Source organism: Nerophis ophidion, linkage group LG03, assembly GCF_033978795.1.
Source record: "Nerophis ophidion isolate RoL-2023_Sa linkage group LG03, RoL_Noph_v1.0, whole genome shotgun sequence".
In the NCBI taxonomy this organism is placed as follows: Eukaryota; Metazoa; Chordata; class Actinopteri; order Syngnathiformes; family Syngnathidae; genus Nerophis; species Nerophis ophidion.
The window spans coordinates 8,686,271-8,699,674 of record NC_084613.1 but is presented as its reverse complement, the minus strand read 5'-3'; the positions used below and the strand labels follow the sequence as shown (position 1 = coordinate 8,699,674).

Here is a 13,404-nt window from a genome sequence, read left to right as displayed (position 1 = left end):
AGTTAGTGCTGCAAGGGGTTCTGGATATTTGTCCAGTTGTGTTTATGTTGTGTTTCGGTGCGGATGTTGTCCCTAAATGTGGTTGTCATTCTTGTTTGGTGTGGCTTCACAGTGTGGCGCATATTTGTAACCTTGTTTATACGGCCACCCTCAGTGTGACCTGTATGGCTGTTGACCAAGTATGCCTTGCATTCACTCGTTTGTGTGTAAAGTCCGCATATAGTATGTGTTAGGGCCGGCACAATGTTTGTATGGAGAAAAAGCGGACGGGACGACAGTGCCTTTATAGTAACTTTATAGTAACATGCAAAATCGATTTTCAAATATTGTAGCATCCCGGGAGAGTTGGTGCTGCAAGGGGTTCTAGGTATTTGTTCTGTTGTGTTTATGTTGGGTTACGGTGCAGATGTTCTCCGCTGTCGTATTTTACGCTTCATAATACGCCACACATTTTCCATGGGAGACAGGTCTGGACTGCAGGAAAGTACCCGCACTCTTTTACTACGAAACCACGCTGTTGTAACACTTGTCTTGCTGAAATAAGCAGGGGCGTCCATGAAAAAGACGGCGCTTAGATGGCAGCATATGTTGTTTCAAAACCTGTATGTACCTTTCAGCATTAATGGTGCCTTCACAGATGTGTAAGTTACCCATGCCTTGGGCACTAATGCACCCCCATACCATCACACATGCTGGCTTTTCAACTTTGCGTCGATAACAGTCCGGATGGTTCGCTTCGATGACACGATTTGGAATATTTCCAAAAACAATTTGAAATGTGGACTCGTCAGACCACAGAACACTTTCCCACTTTGCATCAGTCCATCTTGGATGATCTCGGGCCCAGAGAAGCCGGCGGCGTTTCTGGATGTTGTTGATAAATGGCTTTGGCTTTGCATAGTAGAGCTTTAACTTGCACTTACAGATGTAGCGACCAACTGTATTTAGTGACAGTGGTTTTCTGAGCCCATGTGGTGATATCCTTTAGAGATAGATGTCGGTTTTTGATACAGTGCCGTCTGAGGGATGGAAGGTCACGGTCGTTCAATGTTGGTTTCCGACCATGCCGCTTACGTGCAGTGATTTCTCCAGATTCTCTGAACCTTTTGATGATATTATGGAGCGTAGATGTTGAAATCCCTAAATTTCTTGCGATTCCACTTTGAGAAACGTTGTTCTTAAACTGTTTTGAGTATTTGCTCACGCAGTTGTGGACAAAGTGGTGACCCTCACCACATCTTTGTTTGTGAATTACTTAGCATTTTTTGGGACGCTGCTTTTATACCCAATCATGGCACCCACCTGTTCCCAATTAGCCTGCACACCTGTGGGATGTTCCAAATAAGTGTTTGATGAGCATTTCTTAACTTTTTCAGTATTTATTGCCACCTTTCCCAACTTCTTTGTCACGTGTTGCTGGCATCAAAATCTAAAGTTAATGATTATTTGCAAAAATCAAATTACATTAAATTAAATTCACATCTGCAATAATATATATAATTATAATAAAAAATAAAATGAAATAATAACAATAGCAATAATAATTAAATAAATAAACTAAAATCAAGTAACATAAAAAAAGAGTTAATTAAATGATAGCAAATTAAATTAAATTAAATTCAAAGTTGCCTAACAGTTTAGTGAAGTGAATTATATTTATATAGCGCTTTTTCTCTAGTGACTCAAAGCGAGTGAAAACCAATATCTAAGTTACATTTAAACCAGTGTGGGTGGCACTGGGAGCAGGTGGGTAAAGTGTCTTGCCCAAGGACACAACGGCAGTGACTAGAATGGCGGAAGCGGGGATCGAACCTGCAACCCTCAAGTTGCTGGCACGGCCACTCTACCAACCGAACTATACCGTTTATTGTTGGCTAATAAAATGAAATAAACTGAACTAAAATAAAATAAAATGAAATAAGTTATAATAAAAAATATACTACTAAAAAAAAATTAATAATAAATAAAATAAAATTAGATTACATTGAAATTAAATAACATACAATAAAGAGTTACTTAACAATTAAATAATAGCAAATTAAATTAAATCAAATTCACAGTTGCCTAACAGTTTATTGTTGGCAAACAAAATGAAAGAAACTAAAGTAAACTGAATTAAAATAAAATCAAATTAAACTAAATTAAATTAAATAAATAAAAAAATATATATATTAAAAAAAAATTTAATTAAAAATATAATAAAATAAAGAATTACTTAACATTTAAATTAAAGTAAATTAAATTAAATTAAATTCACTGTTACCTAACAGTTTATTATTGGCAAATAAAATGAAAGAAAATAAACTAAACTAAACTAATGTACACTAAGACAAAATCAAATCAAATCAAATCAAATCAAATAAAAAATACAATAAAATAAAGAGTTACTTAACAATTAAACGATAGCAAATTAAATAAAACTAAATTCACAGTTGCCCAACAGTTTATAGTTGGCAAATAAAATTAAAAAACTAAACTAAACTAAGCTAAAATTAAATTTAAAAAAAGGAAATTAAATTAAATTGAATAAAATAGAGTTAACAATTAAATGATAGGAAATTCACAGTTGGCAGATAAAATCGAAGAGAATAAACTAAACTAAACTAGGCTAAAATAAAATAAAATAAAATAAAAATTTAAAAATAAATAAATAGAGTGAAGTGAAAGGAATTATATTTTATATAGCGCTTTTCTCTCGTGACTCAAAGCGCTTTACATTGTGGAACACTCAACAATTAAATGATAGCAAAAGTAAATTAAATTAAATTCACAGTTGCCTAACAGTTTATTGTTGGCAAATAAAATGAAAGAAAATAAACTAAACTAAACTAATGTACACTAAGACAAAATCAAATCAAATCAAATCAAATCAAATCAAATAAAAAATACAATAAAATAAAGAGTTACTTAACAATTAAACGATAGCAAATTAAATAAAACTAAATTCACAGTTGCCCAACAGTTTATAGTTGGCAAATAAAATTAAAAAACTAAACTAAACTAAGCTAAAATTAAATTTAAAAAAAGGAAATTAAATTAAATTGAATAAAATAGAGTTAACAATTAAATGATAGGAAATTCACAGTTGGCAGATAAAATCGAAGAAAATAAACTAAACTAAACTAGGCTAAAATAAAATAAAATAAAATAAAAATTTAAAAATAAATAAATAGAGTGAAGTGAAAGGAATTATATTTTATATAGCGCTTTTCTCTCGTGACTCAAAGCGCTTTACATTGTGGAACACTCAACAATTAAATGATAGCAAAAGTAAATTAAATTAAATTCACAGTTGCCTAACAGTTTATTGTTGGCAAATAAAATGAAAGAAACTGAACTTATATACACTAAACTAAACTCAACTAAAATAAAATAAAGACTTACTTAACAGGTAAATGATAGCAAATTAAATTCAAATAAATTCACAGGTGCTTAACAGTTTAAAAAAATTAAATTAAAAAAATAAAGTTAAGTTAATTATATTTATATAGCGCTGGAGCAGGTGGGTAAAGTGTCTTGCCCAAGGACACGACGGCAGTGACTAGGATGGCGGAAGCGGGAATCGAACCTGCAACCCTCAATATCTACCAACCGAGATATGCCGCCCCTAAAGGGAAAAAAAAACAATTAAATACTTAATCGCTGGAAAATTACATTAAATAAAATTTACAGTTGGCAGACAAAATCAAAGAAAATAAACTAAACTAAGCTAAAATAAAATAAAATAAAATAAAATAAAATAAAATAAAATGAAATGAAATAAAATCAAATACAATTTAAAAAATAAATAAATAAAGAGTGAAGTGAAGTAAAATTATATTTTATATAGCGCTTTTCTCTCGTGACTCAAAGCGCTTTACATTGTGGAACCCTTAACAATTAAATGAAAGGAAAGTAAATTAAATTAAATTCGCAGTTGCCTAACATTTTATTGTTGGCAAATAAAATGAAAGAAACTGAACTAACATACACTAAACTAAACTCAACCAAAATAAAATAAAGTAAACTAAACTGAACTAAAATAAAATTTAAAAAAGGACTTACTTAACAGGTAAATGATAGCAAATTAAATTAAAATAAATTCACAGGTGCTTAACAGTTTATTGTTGGCGAATTAAAAAAAATAAAAAAAATACAATAAAAAAATATAAAGTGAAGTGAAGTGAATTACATTTATATAGCGCTTTTCTCTAGTGACTCAAAGCGCTTTACATAGTGAAACCCAATCCATCCATCCATCCATTTTCTACCGCTTATTCCCTTTCGGGGCCGCGGGGGGCGCTGGCGCCTATCTCAGCTACAATCGGGCGGAAGGCGGGGTACACCCTGGACAAGTCGCCACCTCCATCTAAGTTACATTTAAACCAGTGTGGGTGGCACCGGGAGCAGGTGGGTAAAGTGTCTTGCCCAAGGACACGACGGCAGTGACTAGGATGGCGGAAGCGGGAATCGAACCTGCAACCCTCAATATCTACCAACCGAGATATGCCGCCCCTAAAGGAAAAAAAACAATTAAATACTTAATCGCTGGAAAATTACATTAAATAAAATTTACAGTTGGCAGACAAAATCAAAGAAAATAAACTAAACTAAGCTAAAATGAAAGAAACTGAACTAACATACACTAAACTAAACTCAACCAAAATAAAATAAAGTAAACTAAACTGAACTAAAATAAAATTTAAAAAAGGACTTACTTAACAGGTAAATGATAGCAAATTAAATTAAAATAAATTCACAGGTGCTTAACAGTTTATTGTTGGCGAATAAAAAAAAAAAAAAAAAAAATATATATATATATAAAGTGAAGTGAAGTGAATTACATTTATATAGCGCTTTTCTCTAGTGACTCAAAGCGCTTTACATAGTGAAACCCAATCCAGCCATCCATCCATTTTCTACCGCTTATTCCCTTTCGGGGTCGCGGGGGGCGCTGGCGCCTATCTCAGCTACAATCGGGCGGAAGGCGGGGTACACCCTGGACAAGTCGCCACCTCCATCTAAGTTACATTTAAACCAGTGTGGGTGGCACGGGGGGCAGGTGGGTCAAGTGTCTTGCCCAAGGACACGACGCCAGTGACTAGGATGGCGGAAGCGGGAATCGAACCTGCAACCCTCAATATCTACCAACCGAGATATGCCGTCCCTAAAGGAAACATTTTTTTACAGTTGCTAAATACTTAATTGTTGGCAAATAAATTAAAATAAATAAAGAGTTTCCAAACACTTATTTCTTGGCCAATACATCCATCCATCCATCCATCCATCCATCCATTTTCTACCGCTTATTCCCTTTCGGGGTCGCGGGGGGCGCTGGCGCCTATCTCAGCTACAATCGGGCGGAAGGCGGGGTACACCCTGGACAAGTCGCCACCTCCATCTAAGTTACATTTAAACCAGTGTGGGTGGCACCGGGAGCAGGTGGGTAAAGTGTCTTGCCCAAGGACACGACGCCAGTGACTAGGATGGCGGAAGCGGGAATCGAACCTGCAACCCTCAATATCTACCAACCGAGATATGCCGCCCCTAAAGGAAAAAAAACAATTAAATACTTAATCGCTGGAAAATTACATTAAATAAAATTTACAGTTGGCAGACAAAATCAAAGAAAATAAACTAAACTAAGCTAAAATAAAATAAAATAAAATAAAATGAAATGAAATAAAATAAAATAAAATTTAAAAAATAAATAAATAAAGAGTGAAGTGAAGTAAAATTATATTTTATATAGCGCTTTTCTCTAGTGACTCAAAGCGCTTTACATTGTGGAACCCTTAACAATTAAATGATAGGAAAGTAAATTAAATTAAATTCGCAGTTGCCTAACATTTTATTGTTGGCAAATAAAATGAAAGAAACTGAATTAACATACACTAAACTAAACTCAACCAAAATAAAATAAAGTAAACTAAACTGAACTAAAATAAAATTTAAAAAAGGACTTACTTAACAGGTAAATGATAGCAAATTAAATTAAAATAAATTCACAGGTGCTTAACAGTTTATTGTTGGCGAATAAAAAAAATAAAAAAAAATACAATAAAAAAATATAAAGTGAAGTGAAGTGAATTACATTTATATAGCGCTTTTCTCTAGTGACTCAAAGCGCTTTACATAGTGAAACCCAACATCTAAGTTACATTTAAACCAGTGTGGGTGGCACTGGGAGCAGGTGGGTAAAGTGTCTTGCCCAAGGACACGACGGCAGTGACTAACTAGGATGGCGGGAGCGGGAATCGAACCTGCAACCCTCAATATCTACCAACCGAGATATGCCGTCCCTAAAGGAAATTTTTTTTTTACAGTTGCTAAATACTTAATTGTTGGCGAATAAATTAAAATAAATAAAGAGTTTCCAATACAATTAAATATTATAAAAAATAAGGAGTTTTTTCGGTGGTAAACTAAATTAAAAAAAAATCGAACATCAGCAACTTTCAGTTTATTGTTGGCAATTAAATGAAGTTCATTTCTGATGAATTTTTTTTTTTTTTTTTAGTCCAGAAGAAAACTGTCATAAAGTTCATCCGCCGTGCTAAACCACCGTGTTTTACGTGCAGGTCTTACTTCGTCGGCCAGGAAGCGCAGCTTGTGCAGAAAGTTGTGTGCCAGCTTGACTTTCTCCCTCACGGTGCTCCTCTTCACCTGAGACCTCATGGCCTTGGCCTGCTGAGCCACGGCTTCCTGCGGCGGAACAAGATCAGCGGGGGGGGATACACACACACACACACACACACACACACACACACACACACACACACACACACACACACACACACACACACACACACACACACACACACTTACCATTTCACACATGCACAGCTTCAGTCGCTCCCGGTCCAGTTTGGTTTTACCTGACAAGTTCTGGTCCGTGTTGGCCAGCACCAGAAACTGACTGGACGGAGAAAATATCAATTCAATTGCTACGAAACCCCCCAAAACAGTAAAGTCGTCACGTCGTGTAAAATGTAAATAAAAAGAGTTTTGCAAATCCTTTTCGACTTATATTCTATTGAATAGACTGCAAAGACGAGATATTTTGTGTTTTTTCCAGTGCAAATTATCATCAACTTGTGGAGGGGGTCCGGTCCGATGACCATGGATGAAGTACTGACTGTCCAGAGTCGAGACCCAGGATGGACCGCTCGTCGGGACCCAGGATGGACCGCTCGCCTGTATCGGTTGGGGACATCTCTAGGCTGCTGATCCGCTTGAGATGGTTTCCTGTGGACGGGACTCTCACTGCTGTCTTGGAGCCACTATGGATTGAACTTTCACAGTATCATGTTAGACCCGCTCCACATCCATTGCTTTCGGTCCTCTAGAGGGGGGGGGGTTGCCCACATCTGAGGTCCTCTCCAAGGTTTCTCATAGTCAGCATTGTCGCTGGCGTCCCACTGAATGTGAATTCTCCCTGCCCACTGGGTGTGAGTTTTCCTTGCCCTTTTGTGGGTTCTTCCGAGGATGTTGTAGTCGTAAGGATTTGTGCAGTCCTTTGAGACATTTGTGATTTGGGGCTATATAAATAAACATTGATTGATTGATTGATTGAACTTAGAATTTAATGGCAACAAAAAAGTATTTTGCACCACATATTACACATTTACTACGAAGCCACGCTGTTGTAACACCTGGCTTGGCGTTGTCTTGTTGAAATAAGCAGGGGCGTCCATGATGGCAACACATAGTGAATAGTGAATTATATTTATATAGCGCTTTTCTCTAGTGACTCAAAGCGCTTTTACATAGTGAAACCCAATATCTAAGTTACATCTAAACCAGTGTGGGTGGCACTGGGAGCAGGTGGGTAAAGTGTCTTGCCCAAGGACACAACGGCAGTGACTAGGATGGCGGAAGCGGGAATCGAACCTGCAACCCTCAAGTTGCTGGCACGGCCACTCTACCAACCGAGCTATACACATGTTGCTCCAAAACCTTTTACGGATGTGTAAGTTACCCATGTGCTGAATGTGGCTTGGCCATTGTCTTGCTGAAATAAGCAGGGGCGTTCATGAAAAAGACAGCAGCATATGTCGTTCCAAAACCTGTATGTACCTTTCAGCATTAATGGTGTCCTTCACAGATGTGTAAGTTACCCATGCCTTGGGCACTAACGCACCCCCGTACCATCACAGATGCTGGCTTTTCCACTTTGCGCCTGGAACAATCCGGATGGTTCTTTTTCTTCTTTGTTCCGAAGGACACAACGTCCGCAGTTTCCAAAAAAACATTTGTAATGTGGACTCGCCAGACCACAGAACACTTTTCCAACTTGAATCAGTCCATCTTAGATTATCTCCGGCCCAGAGAAGCCGGTGGCGTTTCTGGGTGTTGTTGATAATAGGCTTTCGCTTTGCATAATAGAGCTTTAACTTGCACTTACAGATGTAGCGACAAACTGTATTTAGTGACAGTGGTTTACTGAAGGGTTCCTGAGCCTATGTGGTGATATCCTTTAGAGAATGATGTCAGTTTTTGATACAGTGCCAGGTCACGGTCATTCAATGTTGGTTTCACGTGGAGTGATTTCTCCAGATTCTCTGAACCTTTTGATGATATTATGGAGCGTAGATGTTGAAATCCCTAAATTTCTTGCAATTGCACTTTGAGAAACGTTGTTCTTAAACTGTTTGACTATTTGCTCACGCAGTTGTGGACAAAGGGGTGTACCTCGCCCCATCCTTTCTGGTGAGAGACTGAGAATTTTTTGGGAAGTTGTTTTTATACCCAATCATGGCACCCACCTGTTCCCAATTAGCCTGCACACCTGTATGATGTTCCAAATAAGTGTTTGATGAGCATTCCTCATCTTTATCAGTATTTATTGCCACCTTTCCCAACTTCTTTGTCACATGTTGCTGGCATCATATTCTAAAGTTAATGATTACCACAGAACACTTTTCCACTTTGCATCAGTCCCGTCTTAGATGAGCTCGGGCCCCGGGTGTTGTTGATGAATGGCTTTGGCTTTGCATAGTAGAGTTTTAATTTGCACTTACAGATGTAGCGACCAACTTTAGTTACTGACAGTGGTTTTCTGAAGCGTTCCTGTGCCCAGGTGGTGATATCCTTTACACACTGATGTGGCTTTTTGATGCAGTACCGCCTGGGGGATCGAAGGTCCGTAATATCATGGCTTACATGCAGTGATTTCTCCAGATTCTCTGAACATTTTGATGACATTACAGAGCGTAGATGGTGAAATCCCTAAATTCCTTGCAATAGCTGCTTGAGAAATGTTGTTCTTAAACAATTTTCCCTGGCATTTGTTGACAAAGTGGTGACCCTCTTTCCGTATTTCTTTGTGAAGCTGCTTTTTATACCCAATCCTGGCACCCACCTGTTCCCAATTAGCCCGTTCACCTGCGGGATGTTCCAAATAAGTGTTTGATGAGCATTCCTTAACTTTCTCAGTCTTTTTTGCCACTCGTGCCAACTTTTTTGAAACAAGTTGCAGGCATCAAATTCCAAACTGGCAAAAAAAAATAAAAAATTAAGTTTGTTTTCTCCGTGTGTTTGATTGTCCGCTTTTCAACGTTACGCCTAGAACAATCCGGATGGTTCTTTTCTTCTTTGTTCCGGAGAACACAACGTCCACAGTTTCTAAAAACAATTTGAAATTCAGACTGGTCAGACCAAAGAACACTTTTCCACTTTGCATCAGTCCGTCTTAGATGAGCTCGGGCCCAGCGAAGCCGGCGGCATTTCCGGGTGTTGTTGATAAATGGCTTTGGCTTTGCATAGTAGTGTTTTAACTTGCACTTACAGATGTAGCGACAAACTGTAGTTACAGACAGTGGTTTACTGAAGTGGTCCTGAGCCCATGTGGTGATATCCTTTACACACTGATGTCGCTTTTTTGATGCAGTACCGCTGCTTTTTATAACCAATCCTGGCACCCACCTGTTCCCAATTAGCCCGTTCACCTGCGGGACGTTCCAAACAAGCGTCTGATGAGCATTCCTCAACGTTCTCAGTTTTTTTTCCACTTTTTTTGAACATGTCGCAGGCTTCAAATTCCAAATGAGCTAATATTTGCACAAAAAAAAATCACAAAGTTTTCCAGTTCGTACGTTAAATATCTCGTCTTTGCAGTCTACCGTGTTTCCTTGAATTGCCGTCCGGGTATATAATATGCGCCTGCCTAGAATTACTGCCGGGTCAAACTCGTTTCGCAAATTATTATTTTTATTAGCGCATGTCTAGGATTTCCTCCGGGTCAAACTCGTCACGTCACAAGTGACACTTCCGTGTGTTTGATTGTCCGCTTTTCAGCTTTACGCCTAGAACAATCGGGATGGTTCTTTTCCTCTTTGTTCCGGAGAACAGAACGTCCACAGTTTCTAAAAAACAATTTGAAATTCAGACTGGTCAGACCAAAGAACACTTTTCCACTTTGCATCAGTCCGTCTTAGATGAGCTCGGGCCCAGCGAAGCCGGCGGCGTTTCTGGGTGTTGTTGATAAACGGCTTTGGCTTTTGCCTGTAACTGTAGTTACAGGCAGTGGTTTTCTGAAGTGTTCCTGAGCCCATGTGGTGATATCCTTTACACACTGATGTCGCTTTTTCATGCAGTACCGCTGCTTTTTGAATTGCCGCCGGGTATATAGTATGCGCCTGCCTAGAATTACAGCCGGGTCAAACTCGTTTCGCAAAATAATTTTCACATGCTTAGCATTACCGCCGGCTCAGGATTAACGCCGGGTCAAACTCGTTTTGCAAAATATCAGTTTTATTAGCTCATGTCTAGAATTTTTGCCGGGTCAAACTCGTTTCACCAAATAATTATCATATGCCTTGAATTTCCGCAGGGTCAAACTCGTCACGTCACGAGTGACACTTCACCTGTCATCATTTTCAAAATTGTGGAGGCTGATTTCAATCATTTGAAATCGCATAAAGGGAAGAAGATTAAGAGCTATTCAGTAGGATTTAAGGTCCAAGCTATTGAATATGCTAAAAAGAACAGTAAGCAGCTATGTTTTATTAATATACCGTAGCTGCGTGTGTCAAATATGAGTCATTAAATGACTCCCGCCTCCTGGTGGTAGAGGGCGCTAGTGATCCTTCTTGCGACTACTCGGCTGCAGAAGAAGTGACAACAAGCAGCGATCGTTTATTTTTTCCTCTCGCTTGCACTTTTAACATGGAGGATTACATATCTAAAATAAAACAGCTTTCTAAACTGGACTTTCAATCGAAGCAGGAGGTAATAAATGAAGATTTCCATCGAGACAGAGACTTTTAAAACTTAAGAAAGATAAGGAAGACTTCTATAAACAAGTTATTGATGCTGTGGATCAGAAGGAGCTGCGCATGGACTTCATTTATTATTTTTTATCCTTACATCACACTCAGATTTATAAGCGCAGGCCTAAATGTACCGCATGCCTTTGGTAAGCGCCGGAGTGAGAAGAGGTTTTAAATTAATTAGCGCCCCGGCGGCAATTCAAGGAAATACGGTATTCTGTTTTTATTTAGCATTTACACAAGGTGACAACTTCCCTGGGTTCCAGGGTGTTGTAGTGGATAAGCGTGGAGGTGTGGACCTGCATCCGTGGCCGAGATCCTCCAGGACGCCCCGCAGCCGGCGCTCGGGGTACGCCTTTTCCGTCTTGATGATCTCGTGCACGTCGTTCAGACCGTCCTCCTGCGACCACAGAGCACCAGCGTCAAGGCCACGCCTCGAGCGCCATCTGGCGGCGGGGAGCCACTTGCCAGTTTGTCCGCGATGTTGTCCACGATGTTGGCGTTGTACAGCCGGCGCCTCTGGTCCTGCCACCAGCTCTTGATGTAAACGCACGGCTTGCGCTCAAAGTAGGGCAGGTGGAAGTAGTTTCTGCAAGCAAACGGAGAAAAATTTTAACCAGAATGTGCAAAATACGGAAAAAAAATTGCATGTGACGGCTGCATGTGTGCAACACACACAAGTCACACTAAAATGCTAACAATAGCAGGCCGACTAGCTATATGATTCTAAAGCGTGCACATGGAAAAATAGCTTTAAAAATACACAAACTAGCATGACTAAGGTAAACGTTTGCTAAAAACGTGTAAAATTTGCAAAAAAAAAAAAAAAAAAGTTAGCATGTTAATGCTAAAAATGCTAGCATGCTAACAGTTAGCATGTGACAAGTACCAAGTTTTATGACTCGGAGGTGTTCAACGGCAAAACTGGCTGAAAAAAGTTTGAATGCTAACAGTTAGCATATATCAGATACCACATTTATATGGTTGAAAAATAAGGCAAAAAGTTAGCATTTAAAAATGTTGCTAAAAAAGTAGCAACATTTGCTGGAAAAAAAGTTAGCATGTCATTGATACAAATGCTAGCATGCTAACAGTTAGCATGTTCAAAGTACCAAGTTTTATGACTCTGAGGTGTACCACGGCAAAACTGGCTGAAAAAAGTTTGAATGCTAACAGTTTGCATATATCAGATACCACATTTATATGGTTGAAAAATTAGGCAAAAAGTTAGCATGTGTAAGCATTTGCAAAGTTTGCTAAAAACGTGCAAAATTAGCAAAAAAAATGTTAGCATGTTAATGCTTAAAATGCTAGCATGCTAAGAGTTAGCATGTGCCAAGTACCAAGTTTTATGACTCTGAGGTATACAATGGCAAAACTGGCAAAAAAAAATAGTTAGAATGCTAACAGTTAGCATATATCAGATACCACATTAAATGGTTGAAAAATTAGGCAAAAATGTTTGCATGCTAACAGCATATATCTGATACTACATTTACATGGTTGAAAGATTAGGCAAAAAGTTAGCATGTGTAAGCATTTGCAAAGTTTGCTAAAAACGTTCAAAATTAGCAAAAATAAATGTTAGCATGTTAATGTTTAAAATGCTAGCATGCTAACAGTTGGCATGTGCCAAGTATCAAGTTTTATGACTTGGAGGTGTATATTGACAAAACTGGCTTAAAAAAAGTTAGCATGGTAATAGTTAGCATATATCAGATACCACATTTATATGGTTGAAAAATTAGGCAAAAAAGTTTGCATGCGAACAGCATATATCCGATACTACATTTATATGGTTAAAAAATTAGGCAAAAAGTTAGCATGCGTTAGCATGACTAAGGTAAACCTTTGCGAAGTTTGCTAAAAACGTGTAAAATTTGCCAAAAAAAAAAGAATGTTAGCATGTTAATCATAAAAATGCTAGCATGCTAACAGTTGCCATGTGCAAAGTACCAGGTTTTATGACTCTGAGGTCTACAACGGCAAAACTGGCTAAAATGTTAGAATGCTAACAGTTAGCATATATCAGATACCACATTTATATGGTTGAAAAATTAGGCAAAAAAGTTTGCATGCTAACAGCATATATCTGATTATACATTTATAGGTTTGAAAAAATTATGCAAAAAGTTAGCATGTGTTAGCATGA

The 13,404-nt window shown here is 38.0% G+C and overlaps 1 protein-coding gene across 1 annotated transcript in view; it reads right to left on the bottom strand.

The window, feature by feature from the left end:
- The window catches only part of LOC133549069 (otoferlin-like), a 181,684-nt gene that overhangs the window by 70,204 nt on the left and 98,076 nt on the right, over positions 1 to 13,404 (bottom strand). The window contains exons 15-18 of the mRNA XM_061894164.1: positions 11,721 to 11,841; positions 11,552 to 11,652; positions 6,808 to 6,898; positions 6,568 to 6,684 (exon numbers count right to left, since the gene is read on the bottom strand). Of these exons, the coding sequence (XP_061750148.1) occupies positions 6,568 to 6,684; positions 6,808 to 6,898; positions 11,552 to 11,652; positions 11,721 to 11,841 (430 nt within the window). The remainder of the gene's footprint in view (positions 1 to 6,567; positions 6,685 to 6,807; positions 6,899 to 11,551; positions 11,653 to 11,720; positions 11,842 to 13,404) is intronic.